The sequence below is a fragment of the Rattus rattus genome, chromosome X (assembly GCF_011064425.1).
Source record: "Rattus rattus isolate New Zealand chromosome X, Rrattus_CSIRO_v1, whole genome shotgun sequence".
Lineage (NCBI taxonomy): Eukaryota > Metazoa > Chordata > Mammalia > Rodentia > Muridae > Rattus > Rattus rattus.
Window position 1 is genome coordinate 33980617 of NC_046172.1, and position 18012 is coordinate 33998628.

The 18012-nt window shown below is 40.2% G+C and overlaps 1 protein-coding gene across 4 annotated transcripts in view; it reads right to left on the minus strand.

The window, feature by feature from the left end:
• The window catches only part of Rps6ka3 (ribosomal protein S6 kinase A3), a 106097-nt gene extending 91701 nt beyond the window's left edge, over positions 1–14396 (minus strand). For 3 of the 4 annotated variants that reach the window (XM_032890193.1, XM_032890191.1, XM_032890190.1), the window contains exon 1: positions 14048–14132. Coding sequence is in view for 1 of the 4 variants with exons in the window: in XM_032890189.1 (XP_032746080.1) it covers positions 14048–14116 (69 nt within the window). In the remaining 3 variants the exon portion in view is untranslated. Of the gene's footprint in view, positions 1–14047 lie in introns of all 4 variants that reach the window. The other variant, XM_032890189.1, reaches the window with a different exon arrangement.
• Positions 14397–18012: the final 3616 nt, after the last annotated feature.

The following is an 18012-nucleotide window of genomic DNA, read 5'->3' on the forward strand; positions in this document are numbered from 1 at the left end:
TACTGAGCTTCCATATCCCTGTGGTTAAAGAGAATGGAGTTTTCTTTGAGCATTTTTTTTTTGTGTCTTGTAGTGCATCTTGTCTGTGATATATGGTAATCAGTAAGAAAGCCCACAGACCTCATTACTTGTATTTCTTTTAGATTCCAAGGTTCATAGGCAATCTGGCTTCTTTTTCCACTGCTCCAGTGTTCCTGGTCTTATTTGTTGAATTTTAGTTGGAAGGGAAGACCTGGGAGTTGTAGGGCTCCTCTATCTTGGCAGAACCAGAGGTTTCTTCCAAGTGATATTTATATTGAAAATGACATTTGTTTTCTAGTTTGCACATCATCATTAAAATTGTACTATGGAAAGTTGTTTCGTTATAACAGATTATAATTTTCCTCTAAATATCCAATTACATCTGTTCCTATTCCTGGCCAAACTTAGCTTGTTCTATGCTATTTTGGCTGTCTGTCCAGACAATTAAGTATTTTCAGACTAAAATAATCCAAAGGAAAGACTTCTACTTAATTCATTATTACCTAGTACTACATTTCACACTAAAAGGAGTGACGAGGAAAAGAACATTTAAAAACTAGTGGACATGTTCTTTTTAGTGATCTAGGGCATGTCTTATTTTAACTTGCCTATAATACTTGCCTATAATATTCCTCTTTAAGGACCCTTTTTTAACTGATACCAACGCACGCGCACACACGCGCACACACACACACACACACACACACACACACACACACACACTGTAATAGTTATTCCTCTTGAATTATTTCAATTGCTAGCTAGATCTTGGAGGAAAGAAGCTAAGTAAGGAGAAAGGTAAGAGGTAACAGAGATGGATTCTTAAAAAGAATTCATCTAGTAAGCTGATTTAACTTCACAGATTTTTTTAGATTTATTGTTCTAATTATCAATGGATTCCTATACTTTTGCTTAAAAATTTATTGAGTTTCTAAGACCAAGGGGACTATTTCTGCCCCCGTTCTCAAGTACTGTCTGTAGCTTTCTATAATTAATCTATAGCCCCATGCTGTGTTCCTCAAGGAACTCTGCTCCTGCTCACATATAGAGTAGGTAGTGAGGCATCCTAAAGTATGTTCATAGGACCTAGGCCTTTCTGAATTCAACTGAAAAACCACTGTTCTAGGGTAAGTTTTGTATTTATTACATCTAAAATGAAATTGAGAACACAAACATATAGGCTATTTTCTTTTTCTCTAGGGAAAAAAACACCACTTAAACTCCCAAATCAGTAACAAGCACACAAATTAGGACAAAAGCAAATGGAGCTATCCCTAATAATGATTAGTTACTAGGAAATGAAACCATAACAATGAGATATTTTAATTACTACAGACAGTTTCAGTAAAAAAATGTATCACTTGTTGGGGAGAATGTGGAGCAATATCACTAAGGACAATGGAAAATGGTGCAAATGAGTTGGAAAACAGTTTGGTAAATCCTCAAAAATGTTAACAAATCATGTAACTCCACAACTTTACTTCTAGATACATAAGACAACTGAGAACATGCATTTACACAAAACTTCTACTCAATCATTCAAAATACCATTATTCATAATAATCAAAAAGTAGAAATTTGAAATAAGTCAAATTCCATCAGTTGGTGAGTAAACAAAATTTGGTGTAGTCACACAACATGGATGAGCCCTGAAAACGTTACGGTGAGTAAAGACACCACACGAAAGGCCACATATATTATATTATATATTATAGGATTCCATTAATATGAAATGTCTGGAATAGGTAACTATAAAGATGGAAATTAGGTCACTGGTTGCCAGTGAGTGTGAGGAAAATGTGACAGTTAATGAGTAGGGCATTTCTTTTGGAGTAAGGGCAATGTTCTGTAATCAGACAGAGAGAAAACAAGTCACTGACTGTGTTGGTTACTTTTTATCAACTAGATACAAACCAGTCACCTGGCAGAGGGGACCTCAATTGAGGAATTGTTTCTATCAGATTGGTCTGTGGGCATGTCTGTGAGTGTATTTTCTTGCTTAACGACTGATGGGGGAGGGACCAGCCCATTGTGGGTGGAGCCACCTTGTAGGTGGTCCTGGGTTGTATAAAAAGGGATGAGCAAACCATGGGACCCTAGTGTTCCTCTATGATCTCTGCTTCAGTTCTTACTTGAGTTCCTATCTGGACTTCTCTCAATGACCAGAACTTCCCTCAATTATCAGGATGTGTAAGCCAAATAAATCCTTTCTTCCCCAAGGTGGTTTTGGTCAATGTCTTATGACAGCAACAGAAAGCAAACTAGGACACATACTTTTTAGAGATAAATCTTGTAGTCTATAATTTCTATCTCAATTAAAAATTAAGCCATTCACTTGTTTAAAAATCTAATGAAATAACTAATTTTTCTTATACTACAGCAACATAACATTTTTTTCAATTAAAAAAAAATATTTTTAGTTAAAGCAGACCCTACATCCTGGCACTTTAAAGAATATCTAATAACCCCCCCCACACACACACTGAAAGTAGGAGTCAAATATCAACAGGTAACGATTCATTTAAAAACTGCAAAGAACAGGCCACATTTACTCAAATAGATACCTACCTATGGGCTTCTGTAAGGAGAGCTGTTAAGTAAGGTTTAGACAGTCTCCTTCTTCCCCACTTCAAATACAAGACACTTTGTTTCAGTGGTAGCATAGCTGTTTAGAAATCTCAAAGCATTTTCCCATATAATATGAAATACATTTACTATGGACAGTTTAAAAAAGCTGTATGTGCAAAGCAGTATTAGTTTTTACTGATACACTATTATTATGTAGTCTCTATTAAGAACACCATTTCTAGTTCACGCCAGGATCACATCCTCCATTGGGCCCCTATGTGAGAAGACTTTCATACATGAAAAGTTACCCATCTTTCTAGGTCATTAACCTCCTTAGATTCTCAGATACAGCTACTTATGCAAACCACCTGGATACTTTCTGCGTGCAGATGATTTCATCTAGATGGAATCACTCATCTGGATGTTCTCAATTCAAGCAGGCCAACCCAGGGGAAAGTCAACACAATTTGCAATCTGTGAGACTTGGGTTTGAAATGGTGCCCCGGTTTACTAGCTGTGCAGTCTCATGAGCAGTTTACTTCCCCTTTGCCCAGCTTTTTTTTTTTTTTTATTATTTTTTATTATTATTAATTTGAGTATTTCTTATATACATTTGAAAGTGTTATTCCTTTCCGGTTTTCGGGCAAACATCCCCCCTCCCTTCCTTGTAGGTGTTCCTCAACCCTCCCTTGCCCTCTCCCCAACAGTCTAGTTCAGGTTCATCTTAGCAGGACCCAGTTTGCCCAGCTTTTAAGGGAAGAATAATTATATACCCTCATTCTAGTTAATATATACTGAGTACCTAATCAAATGGGCACTGAGTAAATTTGAGTGTTCACATTAACCTAGGAGAGAAAGAGTAATGACCTTGACATATCCTCCCACAGTATTTGATTACAGGTAACTCAAAGTTGCTTCTTTACACCAAGGACTGGTTAAATTTTTCCAAATTTAAAAACTAAAGGCAGGCTGATTTTTATTATTCTGACAAAGAGAACAAAGTTAAAATTAACAAAAAGAAGAGGAAAATAGTTGAATTTTTACATAGTGGCTATTTAAATTTCTCTATTTAAGACAGTTGGGAAATAATTACTTTTAAATTATATATGTTGTGAATGGAAAAATGAATTTTAGTGAAATAGAGTGTTCTGAACAGGTCTCAGTTTGTGTGTATGTATGTGTGTTTGTATTTGAGGCAGGGTTTCTATGTGTAACCTTGGCTGTTCTGGAACTCGGTATGTGCCCAGGCTGTCCTTGAACTCACAGAGATCTTTCTGCCTCTACATTCCTAGTGCTGGGATTAAAAGTATGCACCACAACACCTGGCTAGGTCTATTTTCTTACATAGAGTAGGCTAAATCAATCTTAGCTAAATAATTCTATACTAAATTAAAAATTAAAAGGTTCTAGTTCCGCAAGACACTTGAGCTCACTTTCAGTTTCAAGTGGCACAGTAGAATGTAAAAAATACATGTGAAGTTACCACGCAGCGCTTTTTCATTCAACAACACAGAATATAATTATGTACTTTTCTGCCCTATTTCCATTGCTTTGTACTTCTGTCCACAAGCTCAGTCCAGAAGAGGAAGCTTATAATTGCAACATTTTGGTAGCTAAATATTCTCATTGCTTCACAGGAAATGCCACCAGACAAACAACTGAAGAGTAGAATCATGGGTTGTAAGTGTAAAATCACTTAAGAAGGCTTATAAAAATCATCAATATAGAAAATGGTTAACTGAAAAACATGTATTAAATATATTTTTCTTTAGAAAAATACCTTACCCTGTTCATTTCAAAATACTAATATGCAAAAAAATGGAAAACTGGACACTGAACCAGAAGGAAAGGAGGTTCTATTTGTGAGATCCTATAATCTATGAGTGCACTAGTTCATAGAACAGACAATAAACACAGGGACTATTTCAATGAAAAATTCACGACTAATTGGGAAGCTTAGTGATAGGGTAATTTCCTAGTATGTGTCCTGTGTTCCATCCCCAGAATGTTCTTCAGTCACAGAAGACTGTATTTCAAGTGCATATCAACCCACCATTAATACTGAATTCAACAGTGCTAAGCTACAAGATTTAACTTTATAAAATAATTTATTTTTATTGAGATGGGGTGTGGCAGGTTGCAAGTGCATGGAGATGCCCACAGAAGCCAGAAGAGGGCGACAGATCCCCTGGAGTTGGAGTTACAGGTGGCTAAGTTCCCCAAGGGATATAGATGCTAGATACTGAAGTCCAGTCCTCTGGAAGAGCAGCAGGCACGCTTAACTGCTCAGCCATGTCCCTACGCCTTTCAGTTTATAAAAATCAACATATAAAAAAATCAACATATACGCGTGCATGTACAATGTGTAAAGAGTGTGGGTATGTATGGGCCAAAGCGCACCCGTGGAGCTCAGAGGACAATCTTTGAAGGTTCTTCCCCTCTACCTTATTTGAGTCTGGCTCTGTATTCTTTTTCCTCTGCATAAGGCAGGCCATCTGGCCCTTGAGTTTCAGGGGATTCTCCCTGTCTCTGCCTTCCATCTCCTAGTAGGACTGTTAGAATTATAAATGCATATGCTACCAATCTGTCTTTTGTATGGGTTCTGCAAACTCTAACTCAGGTCTTCATGTTATATGGCAATTGCTTTTTATCCAGGTTCGTTTTTTTTCTCCAGTTAAGATGAAGTCTCATATAGCTCAGGCTGATCTCAAACTTGATATATGTAGTTCAGGATGACCTTGAACTACTCATGCTCAGGTGTTCCACCAGCCATTCTCTAGTATGACTTGCATGTACCACTATGCCCAGCTAACTTCTTTTTAAAAGTGAATCTTCATTATTTTATAGTGTTTTCAGTATAAAATATCACCTCTGTTATCAAATGAGTAGAAATACATAGTATTTTAATTGCGAGGATTTTACTGTATGTTTTGTAAGATTCTAGAGCCAAGATTTCTTCCTAACTACTGCATACTAGATGCAGTTCAATTTATTAGTGCCAAAATGGTCTTTTGCTTTAGGCTATCATCTGATACCTGCTTCTAACACATATCTTATGACTGAACTGAGTTTCCTATATCAAGCTTTGTGAACCAAAGGATTAGAGCTAAGTGCACAGAAATCTAGATGACCAGGTCAGATTTAAAGATCTTTGTATATAAGATGACATACAAAAATCACTTTATATGGTCAACAAAACATAATCAACACTTAAAGTAAGAGACTGTATTGGCTGAGATGGAGAAATTCTCTTTAACTTCCTTTGGCTATAACACCACTATTATAGGAGAGAAGGATGAAGAAATCTAAAAGTGCTTTTGGATTGACCTCTAAGTGTAGAATAATGAATATTTGGGAAGCCAGCAAAATCTCCCAAGAACTGAACTGGACTCACAGTGTGGGAATCTAACTCTATGTGGGGGATATCAATAAGCTCGCTTTCTACTTTACAGCTGCCTGGTCATCCATTCACATTCTGTTTCCTAGCTGACATTTTTTAGAGACGGAGATAAATAATTAAGCCATTTTGCTATGGTATACGGAAACATAAATTATCATTTACAATTAGGTAATATTTCTAGTAAATACCTCATCTTCTGTGTATGTCTATCCCAACCCCCAGTGACTTATCTATAGATGTCAAGTTGCAGTATCAAAAGGTGGGAATCCCTGGTCTACATGATGGATAGAGCCTAAGAAAAGACTGAGGATGTTCTTTTACATTATTTGGTTAATTTAAAAAGAAAGTCAAAATATTCCTATGTTAAAAATGGCTCCACCGGGTTGGGGATTTGGCTCAGTGGTAGAGCGCCTAGGGGCAAGGTCCTGGGTTGGTCCCCAGCCCGAAAAAAAAAAAATGGCTCCACCTAAATATTACTACCCTTAGTTTTCTACTTTCTGGTAGCTAGCTGCAGGCTAGAAGCAGTTAATTTAAAAAGGAGAGTGTAGGGGTTGGGGATTTAGCTCAGTGGTAGAGCGCTTGCCTAACAAGCACAAGGCCCCCAGCTCCGAAAAAAAAAAAAGAAAAAAAAAAAGGAGAGTGTAAGGCAGCAGGGAGACTGACAGAATAAAGTGGCGTATGATAAACAAAACAAAACACCCTTTTAAGAAAAAACCTGAGCATGGTGGTGTGCACCTATAATCTAAGCCCTTGGAAAGCTGAGGCAAGAGGAACAGCAGTTCTAGGCCAGCTTAGTCAGTCACACAGCAAATTTGAGGCCAGCCTGGACTATATTGAGACCTTATCTGAAAAACAAAAAGGGAAAAATTAAAAATTTTAAATACCTGACAAAAGTAGGAAGTTTGTATAGGGGGTTATTTAGTAAAGGCTTGATATTAAAGAACTATGTAACAAATGATTATCAAAAGTTGAATTAAAAATTTTAATTTTTAAATATTTTATTAAAAATTATTTTTTTAACATTTATTGATTAGCTGGGAGGGGAGGAAGCACAAGCATGTCACATTGTACATGTTTCATGTCACGCACATGTGTGGAGATCAGAGGACAATTTATGGCGGTTGTACCTTTCTGCTATGTGGGTCTCAGGATAGAATTTAGGTCATCAGGCATGGTGAATAAGCATCTTTACCCACTGAGACATCTTGTTGGCCTTAGGTTATATTTAAATTTTAGTTCACTATTGAGTTGAAAACTTATTGTACAACTTAGATATTAATTAAAAATGAAATGAAATTTTTGTTGATAAAGCCAAAAGCTTCAAGACAGTCAATTAAAATTAGGAGTTCTTTTCTGGGCAATACTAAATCAAGTTACAAGCTAGTGTTATTTGAGATGCCAATAGGTAGTTCATGAAAACAGGGTTCTGACATCATCTCAAATCCTGCTCTTGTCTTGTTCAAATACTGTTGATTGATAAAGGCAGGGTCTCACTATGTACCGCTGGCTTCTATAGTGGTTTTTTTGTCCTTATTTTTTTTTTTTTTTTTTGCAGTTTCACTGTGTACATCATCTTACAAGTTCTCAGAAATTATTCAGTAAAGATATTCCATATTTTCACACTTACAAATATAATGTGCTCTTATTTTGGGGGAAGGGGTTGACTGCTGGGCCATATATCCTTTAATGACAACTCCAGAACCTTTGGACATTTAAAAAATAGTATCTCTAAAGTCTTCTCTGTAAAATACTCTATAGTATTCAAAGTTTTTAAAATATCAACACCACACAATGGACAGAATCCAAAGGGTTACATTTCTAGACAGGAAATCCTATTTATTCAAGGCCTATTCAATAACCAAAATAAATGTACTTACAGTAATGGGGAGGTGTGCTATATTAATTTCCCTAAAAGTAAAATGAACAAGAACCGATTACCCATAAATTATGAGATGTGTATACCTTGTCTTGTTATACTTTAAAAAATTAAAATTGTATCTGTTGATGCCATATACTGACTTTAACCACTTCTGTACAGGCAATCCTGTATTTCACTGATCATTAAGACACCATCGAGTGTAAAGTGTGTTATCATTTTATATTTTTCTAAGGAAAAAACTAGTATGCTAATTCATGACATACCTTCTGATTAGAAAAATTTTAAGATGTGAATACACTTAGAAAATATCCTTTTCCTACATGTCCCTCATGATAACTCTGTTGGTTTTTATCCTTTAAAGATAATGTTTGGCAAGAACAATACAAAAAGAACAAGAACTTAGAAATTTCTGTTCATCTTATCCTTACATTCAAATATTACAATGATTCTGTTTTAAAGAAGCAAAAAATAATTTTACCTGCTTTACTTAAATCTGGAAAAAATATTCAAGACAGTTCTTTGAGTGAGTCATTTATAAGTATTATTTAATAAATACAAATCATAGATTACACAATTATTTTACATGAATTATCATTTCATTTAATTCTTATCATAACTCTAAAGTCAATATTTTTATAATTAATTTGAAGATTGAAGAATAGACACAGTAAATAACCTTGATATAGTTAGAAAGTTAAACGCAAGGCCAAGACTCAAAACACAGGTCTTTATAGCTCCAAGTTTTCTTTTTTTTAACATTTTTATCATGAAGCAAATGATGAGACAAAGTTCCTTCTAAGTTTCAAAAGCTGAAATTCTCAACTATCAATAATAACTAGTGAATTCACTTAAATAGATCAAATACCCTAAATGATCATTACCTGCCACATGAGCATATTTTCTTCTGACTTGTTTTACAATATGTGCATTGTGTATTTTTTTTTGTTGAATGTACTTATTTTGTTGAGTTTTGACACATTTTACTTAGCAAGTAAAGTATTGTTTATATTGTTCCTTTGTGTTAATGCTTTTTGGTATTAAACTGATAAATCAGACTATCTACCAGCTGGTCTTTGTTCTAGGTTCATGAGACAAGTCACTGTATAAAATCTAAACAACACACTGCTGGGAGCAAGGATGCATTAATACTAGGTATTAAAATGTAATCACTTATTATTCCCATGATTCAGAGAATGGGATTTAAACACACACACACACACACACACACACACAGAGAGAGAGAGAGAGAGAGAGAGAGAGAGAGAGAGAGAGACAGACAGACAGACAGACACACACACACAGAGGCCTCTCTATTTTAAAGCTTAAAAATGTATTTTTCATTCAAACATATTAACAATTGAACACTATTATACTCAGGCATCATTAGAGACACAACTAAATGTTATTATCCTTTATTACAATCTGCACCACTGGGCCTAAAGCATCCAATCTGCAATGAGTGAATTAGGCCACTCTGATGTCACTCATCATTTATAGCCTGCCATTATACATGTTCTCAAACATGAAGGGTAGAGCAAAGCTTGTTAATTGTGAGGATGGCATGAAGGTTTTACTACACGATGATTAAAGGAAAACTTCACGAACAATTCTGCAATTCAGTATTCTCGATAAATAATTTGCTACACTCCTGTTTATTTAACAACTTATCAAGTCAAGTCCTTGGTTCAGGACTTCACATCTAAATTATGTCATTTTTCTTATGTAAAGTCACGATATATTTATTGTGATTTCCAGAAGTGCAATAAAGAAAAGACCAAGTGTACCTATACTTGCTTCTTTGAATAAACACTTTAATCCCTTTATCTTAAGGTTCAAAGTAACACAGGAAGTTTCATGTTTTGGATACTCAACTAATACAGTACCTGGCTGCCAAAATAAGGCAGATTTCTAGATTTTTAAAAAAATTTTTTTCTTGGACATTTTATGTATTTACATTTTAAATGTTATCCACTTTCCCAGTTCCCCCTCTCTATCCCACCCCTGCTTCTACGAGGATGCTCCCACTCCCACCCTAGATTTTCAAAAACTACTGTTCTATATCAAAATCACTAAAAACGATGAAGTATTCAGTAATGTGTCACAGGTACTTGACAGTTAACATGAAGTAGTACCTGTCTTTGCCTTAGATCTTCACTTGGATAAAATTAAAAACAAACAACCCTGCAAAGTGGTAGAAATGAAACAGGAAGCAGAAAAGAACCTAATAAAACACATGTTCTAAGTCAATCGTCATAGATGAATAAAACATTTTCCCAACAGATGAAACTTAAGAACCCTATATAATACATATTAGAAACACTGTAGAAACTCTGTTATATTACACTGAAAATTACTGCCTATTTTTGGGGTTAAAAATGGCTCCATGTTCATTAAACATTATCTACAGCACAAAGTTCTTTTATTTTTGGATCAAATACAGTAGTTTTCAGGGTCTGTTAGGTACTTGTTATTTAAAGGAAGTCAGGTGACTATTTCTATGCAACACATTGGACATAAACATTGTTTATATTATAAACAATACATTGCACTGTGACCATTTTTAAAGAGCAAAAATAACCTTCATTACTTCGTACACTGTTTCTATTTAGATTAGCATTTATCCAAACTCTACTGCGATTAAGAAAAACCATACACTTTAAGTTAGGCTTGTCATCTAGTGATATTTGTCACTGGCAGCAGTGGCAACGGATTTGCAGAAGAAATATAATTCATTGATATCTACCCCTTGATATCTAAATAGTCAAATATTGAGAAAAGGTACTTGCTACTTTAGGTAATCCATTAAGGATTTCTGAATTCATCTAATTATTTAGGAAGTAGTTTTGATTTTTTCATTTTCTAATAACCCTCACTTTGCTTACACAGTACTTCATTATCCTAATTTGCCTTAAACATTTGGCCTAGTTCTAGCCTATCATGTTATGACCCACGTTTGAGTTCAACAAAAGGGTTTTTTTTTTTTTTTGAACACCATGAGACTTGTGTGAGGTCTTAAAGCAGGAAGGCTGGTATGAAGTAATAAGAAACTGTTTTTAGAGGCCCTCAGGTCTTGTAAAGTTGTTCATATTTCAATGAGGAATTAAGGTGATAAGAAAAGAGTCGTAAGCACACTATTCCTGACCTTCATGATTTATTTAGCAGACATTTATTGAGTTCATAATATGTATGTGCCAGGCATTGTGTTAACTGCTTAGGACTTGGAGAAATACGAGGGTTTGTTGTCAAGAGCTCAGTGTAACTAGCAATGAGACCATAAATGCAATCCTATATAGACCAACCCTAAAATCTTTTAGCATGGAGAGAAAATTTCTGATGCATTTTCTCAAGTAAATATTTCTTTAGAAACCCTGATGTGAATATACTAATGAGAAGATGGCATAATAATGGATAACAATACTAGACCTCTATGAAAACTCACTCTTTTCTCACTGGTTTTCGTAGTGGAAAATCATATCGAAAGTAATTTACTTCAAATAGCTTAACAACCAAAGGAAGCAGAGTCTCTAAAGGCAATTTGTTGAAGTCTACTGTTAATGAATCTAAGCAATCCCTGGCTCTGACATACCTTATTGCCAGAACAGTAAGAAAACTTTTAGAAATTAGAATTTGTGCAATCTTATCCATCAGGCTTTGGAAAACATGACACTGACACACACAGTGTGTGTGCGCACACATACTCTCTCTCTCTCTATCTACACACACACATATATATATTATACATCATACATTAATACAATCTCTAACTATCAGCATGTCTATCCATGCTTTGGCTCTTGCCACAAATGATCTGAAGAACCTCTTCTAGCATATAGCAAGCATACAGTTTGTATCTACCTGGCTTCAAATTATGACTCTGACATTTACTATTTATAATCTTTATGCTCTTAACAACTGAATTTACTTTCCTAATCTGTAACAATGGAGACCACAATCCTCCCTGCTGGGTTACAGGGGGGATAAAATGAAACAGCATGTTTAACATAGTACTTTTGGATACAGTAGATGCTAAACAAGTAGGCCTGTACTTTATCTAAATGCATACTATACAGATAAAAGGATAAAGTAGAATTTTAAATTATTTCTCCCTGCATATTGACACATACCAAGAAAAATGTGGATTAACAATCAAACAACCAAAGGAACAAACTATTCAAAGGCAATTTGTTGAGGTATAACTTTAATAAATCATTTTTAATATAGCAGTGGATTTGTTTGGAATCATATTTATTACTGTGTAGATTTAAAAAGCAGACTCATAGCCAGGCATGAAGGCATATGCCTTTAATCCCAGTTCTTGGGAGGCAGAGGCAGGTGGATCTCTGTGAGACCAAGGCCAGCCTGCTCTACAGAGTGAGTTCCAGAAGAGCCTGCACTGTTTCAAAAACTAAGGAAAAAAAAACTAAAAAAAAAAGGCAGATTATAAAGGCAGATTATAAACAAATACAACTTCGTCGACAGGTTTAGCAATTTTAACCACCTTTATAGCTGTAGTTTTAAATGGATTTTTTTTTCTTTAGGAAAAAAATGAAGAGACTCCTTGCCATACTGGTTTTCCACACTCCCAATTGAAATGATGGTTAAGCATTCTAAGTTTAACTTTATTATTAAAGATTTATAGTATCATATTGGCTCTAAATTCAAATAAAATTCCTGTATTCTGCCAGCCTTAAAAAAGCGATTTCCCTTTTTTACACCAGCCTTTCCTTTAAAAAAAAGGTAACATGTACCTATGTCTTTGTTATTTTAGAACAGCATTATCCAGTAGTAAATTATTAAGCATAGACTCGTAAGGTTTATTACAACTCTTCCTGCATTTAAGAACAAGTAAATATTTTTATATGGTAGTAGAGGTGACTGGGGAGAAAAATTTGAAAAACGATCTGAATGGAGTCCCCCCTTCCCCCCCTTCCCCCTCCCGGAGAATGTCAGTGTCCCGCATCTCACACCAAACTGAGCCTGAGTTTTACTGACGTAACCAGTAACCCTACCCACCTCTCACACTGCGGAGGCCGACGGGGGCAGTGGCTGCCGCCAAGTACACCACTCATCAGAGCCTGCCCCATTCCACCCCCGCGTTTCAGTCATGCTTTCCAGAAATGGGGTCACTCGCTCAGTAACTATTACACACACCCAGCCTATCATTCTCTAATCCCCTAAAGTCCGCTGCGAGGATAGAAGGCAGCGAAAAGTCAAGAAAGAAGAATCACAGACGCGCCACCATCAGGAACTGATTTTCCACTCTGGAGAGGAGCGCTGATACCCTGGAATGGATCTTGTCTGAATTATTTTCTTAGATTTCCAGTTGATTCTGGGACAGGGGCGGCTGCAAAAAGCTTGGTGCTGGGATGTGTCCGCGGAAATTCTGTTTTGCCTTGTTTGGGTACGGTTTGGGTTTCTGACACTGGGGTGGGTATCTTAGGGACGATCACCAGATCCCGGGAGAGGAAAATCAGATAGCCCTTTTACAGCGTCCGCTGATCTCCTTGAATTTCACCCGCTCACCTCCACAGACAGGAAGCAAAAGTTATACTCGGGGTCTTCCAACTCAGTGACCTCAAAAACCTGGGAGTAGGGGACCTGAGGCGTTCCATTTTTCTTTTGCAGCAGCAGCAGCAGAGAGCGCTGCGGCAGACTGACTGGGGAGGGGGATGTCCCTTAGTCCTGTACCCCTTTCTCAAAACCCTCAAGGCTCGCTACCCTGCCCTGTGCGCCCGTCTCCCTGCAGCAACCCCCTCCCGCGGCCAGCCTCAGTCTTGGCTCCTGGTGAACCAAACCCAAAGTCGCTAAGATTCCAGAGAAGCCCCTAGAGCCGGCAGGGCCAAACTTCCCAACTCCCCGCCGCCGGCTCCTGCTTTGCCTCCTGCTTCCCCCACGCAAAGTTGATTAAAACGGGCTCTTTGCAAAGCCTCAGCGCCCACTCCAAACCCCACGCGCCGCCACACCGGCAGCCCCCCCACCCCAAAAGCAGGGAGGAGGTGAGGGTGCGGGAAGGAGGAATAGACAGATCGGCAAAGCCCAACGACCCAAAGCAGAATCCCGCACCGGGAACGAGATAGGAGCCAGAGAAGGTGGGCTAAGGGGCAGCTCGGGGAAGAGAGCTAGTGCCGGCGGGGGCGTGGGGAAGGGGCGCGCCTGCCCTGCCGCACAGCTGCACTCACCTCAGCGCTGTCGGAAGGGCTCTCCACAGCCATCTTCTGCCACGGGTCCGCCAGCTGCGCCAGCGGCATCTTCCCCCCTCCCCGGCCCGCCGCCGCCTTCACCGCCTCCTCCCTCCCCACCCGCCCCACAGCCGGCCCGGCTCCTTCGCTACTCGAGCGCAAGGCAGAGTCCAGAAGCAGCAGCGGATCAGCCGCGGCTCCCGGGAGCGAGCTCGACGCCGACACTGACCACCCGAATGCCCAGCGCCTGGCCACAGCCGCCCGCACTTCGAGCGAGAGCCTTGCGCCGCCGCCAGGCACCAGGGCTCGCCCCTTTCTTCCTCTCCTCCTTCCGCCGCCCGGACTACGGCTCCGCCCCCCACCTCCCCTCCCCGCTGGTTCCCGCGCCCGATCCCAGCAGAACAGCGACGGCCGCGCGCTCCCCCACTTCCGCTTACAACATGGCGTCTAAGCGATACCTGTCTCTCAGAGCGAGGCTGGGCGGCCGCCACCACCACCGCGCGCACCCAGGGGCGGGGTTGGTGCAGAACACGCCCCTGGCCGCTAGCTCGGCTCCGCCCCTTTCCCACCCCCCACCCCTTCCTCCTCCTTCCACCCAGCCTCAGCTTCTGGGCCTCGCCTACTTTCAGGAAGGGCGAGCCCAAAAGATTTGGGGGCGTTGGCGGGAGATGGGGTGGGGTAGAAATGGGCTATGCGGGGAGGTCGAGAGGCCAGTGTCTTTTAATTGCCACGAGTCTTAGCAGCTCGGAGACTAGTTGAGACTGGGAGAGCAGAGGGGTTCGCGCTCAGCTGGAGAAGCTAGGAAAGGCGCTGGGGGCGCAGTCCTGTGTTAGCAGCCCCGGGTGGAGGAAGGAGGTGTCTTTTCGGCCTTTCTCCTCCAGGGGTGCGCGTGGGCGCGCCTATGCTAAGGGCACATCCCCTCCTGGCTCAAGACTCTCCTTCTTCAGGGTCACAAGCTGGGTATTCACCTGACCCCTTTCCTCCTGCTTGGATGGGGACTCAAGAGGCTTCGTTCCCCGGACCTAGCTACATGTAGGTTCAGCTCCCAGTTTGATTCAAAGCTTTTCAAGTTGACTCTCCTGTTCAATGTTTAGTACTTTGGAAAATTTTCGTCCCACCCTACCCCCGCCCTAATAACCCTTCCAAAGTTGCATAGAGCCCTCGAGTTTCAGCCCAGACTGTTACACCCCTCCCTTGCTACCTAAATCTTAAAAGAAAACAGAGGTTCCTTAAGGTTGCCCTTCTTGGCAGAGATTAAGGAGTTAGTAAAAATATCTTCTAGGCAGGAGCGCAGGGTTCCTGCTCCTCCGTTGACTTTAAATAAAAGATTAGGTTTTTTTTTTTTTAAATCAAGCTGGTCGTAGGCGGAGGAGAAAGGGAGGGGAGGTTGTGACTCCTCCTCTTGCCCAAGAAGAGGAAGCCCTAGGTTAAGGGAACCCAATCGTCAGTCGGCAACGGAGCCACAGATTTCTAAGAGTTTGAGAATTAAGGCCTGGGCGCTGAGTGGATTCCGGGAAGATTCAATCCTGGATTCTCCAGCCTGCTGCTTAGATGCGCTGAGTACGTCTGGGATGTGTAAAAGTCGCTGCGCTGAGTGGAAAGCTACTGCAGCCCTGGCTAACTGCCCTGCATCGGAAAGAAACACACACACACACACACACACACACACACACACACACACACACACACACACACACACGCGCGCGCGCGCGCGCGCGGAACGAACACACACACACACACACACACACACACACAAACACACGCTTGCCCCTGGCTAACTGCCCTGCATCGGAAACACACACACACACACACACACACACACACACACACACATTCTGCTTGTACACACACACACACACATTCTGCTTGTCTCCCCAGGCCCCCAGGCCTGGAGGGAGGCATCGCTAGCCTCCCACGCTTGGCTACCACAGCGCGTCCCCCCGCTGTGCTCGCCTTTTAACAGTTTCCTTTAATCATCCCAGGATCCAGACACCTGGAGTGTCCCCGCCTCCCTTCGGCAGGCAGGTGTGAGAATGACCTTACAAACCCACACCTAGCTGGCCAGGTCTGGGAGGGCTCGGCGAGGTTTCTTGCCTGGTCCGACAGAGACAGGTGTTGGGCTTTTTTTGCTACCATCTGCAGTGTGCCCCTCCAGGCCTGGGAGCCTCGTCTGATGAAAGCTCCAACTGTTTAGGGAGGGCAGCCGGAAATTCTTGCTGAGAGCCCACTCCCTCAGCCTTGAACTCAGGGACAGATCACGTTGAACAACAACTAGGCAGGCTCAGAATGAACCCCGGGAGAGGGGGACATGGAGATGCTTGTCACCATATTTGATTCCTGTGCTGCAAGTGCAAGTAGGGCCCTAACTCAAGCTAGTCGGCTACACCGTCTTGATGTAAAAAACGTGCTCACAGAAGTTTGTCGATTTGGAATTATGTATTATTTTGCATTTATACACAGAATGCCTAAGTTATGTGCCCAAACACTCTCTGGCACTAATTACCTCATAGAAACCATATAAAACAAACATTTTGAGCCAGGTAGAGGTTTTGTTTAATGGGTAAAGACACTGCTAAGACCTGAGTTTTGATCTCCTGGACAAGAATGGTGGAAGGAGAGAACTGACTCCTAGAAGTTGTTCTGTGATCTCCTAAGCTGGCTCACATAGGCACACATATACAACAAATAAATTCATGTAATTAAAGAAAAAGAAGCAAAGTGTGCTGTGTGCACTTTTCAGAACCAGCTTTTGCTGGTTTCTGTTTACCCTGAAAACAAAGCAGAGTAATTTAATTCAATTTTATTTTTTGTAGTTCTCTGGATTGGCCTTGGGGCCTCACCCACGTTATGCAAGCATTCTGCCCCGGAGTTATATCCCCAAGCCTTTTTTTCTTTAGCCTTGTTCTGAGTCAAGCGCTCACTAAGTCTCCCAGTTAAGATTAAGTCTTGTAATTTTCCTGCCTCGAACTACCAAGTAACTGGGGATTACAGGCCAGTGGGATCACATGCTGCCTGGAATAATTTTGAAAACAAGGTTAACTGCAGTTGTGGGATTGGTTGCTAAGAATGGGTTCAAACACCCCTACCACAGATGTCTTCTTGAACATGGGATCAACTTAAACCGAGAACTGATTTAGAAAAATACAATTCTCCTTCTTTTTGCCTCCAAAAGGAAAGAAAAGAAAATGATGGGCGTTTATTTAATCAGATCCAAAAGTAGTGAAATAATCCTCTTTGCTTGAATAATTTAGGGAAAATCGACTAAGAGGACAACATTTATCCCTGCCCCATCCCCTGTACGCTTTGGTTTTTCATTAGTGTAAATCCAGGAGGGTTACAGCATCACACAGTCTGGGGCCGATGGCATCCAATAGCAGGAAGGTTGCTTCGACATTTAGAATTTGGCCTGAATCATGCCACTGTTTCCATGGGCTCAGGTTACCTTTCTCCAGATTACTCTGGCTTTGTTCAGTTGGTCTCCAGCACTCAATGTGTTGGTTTTTTTTTTTTTTTGTTTTTGTTTTATACACACAAGTTCATCTCTTGCCTGATTACATTTCAGTTTCATCTCAAGCAGAAACACCTTCCATTTTAAGAAGGGCCAAAGTGCTTTCTGGTTCTGGAGATCCCTTTTACAACCAGCAAAATGGTTTTGCATTGCAGTTTTGGAGACATATTTGCCTTTTAGAAGTCCTGTCCCCAGCAGCTACCAAGAGAGAGGATTTTGAAACAGTAGTTGATGCTCCCCTGAACAAGATTACATTTGTTTTTCCTAACAAAGAACTCTTAAGTCTTGCTATTCAAAGATGAGTTGCCTCTTCTCTCCAAACCTGGGAAGACAGTAAATTTCTAGCCTTATGTAGCTACTGAGCTATGCTGGTCGAAATTTGTATGTGTCACAACATCCAGGTGGTTGTGACATATGCCTTTAATCCCAACACTTGGGAGACCGAAGCAGGAGGATC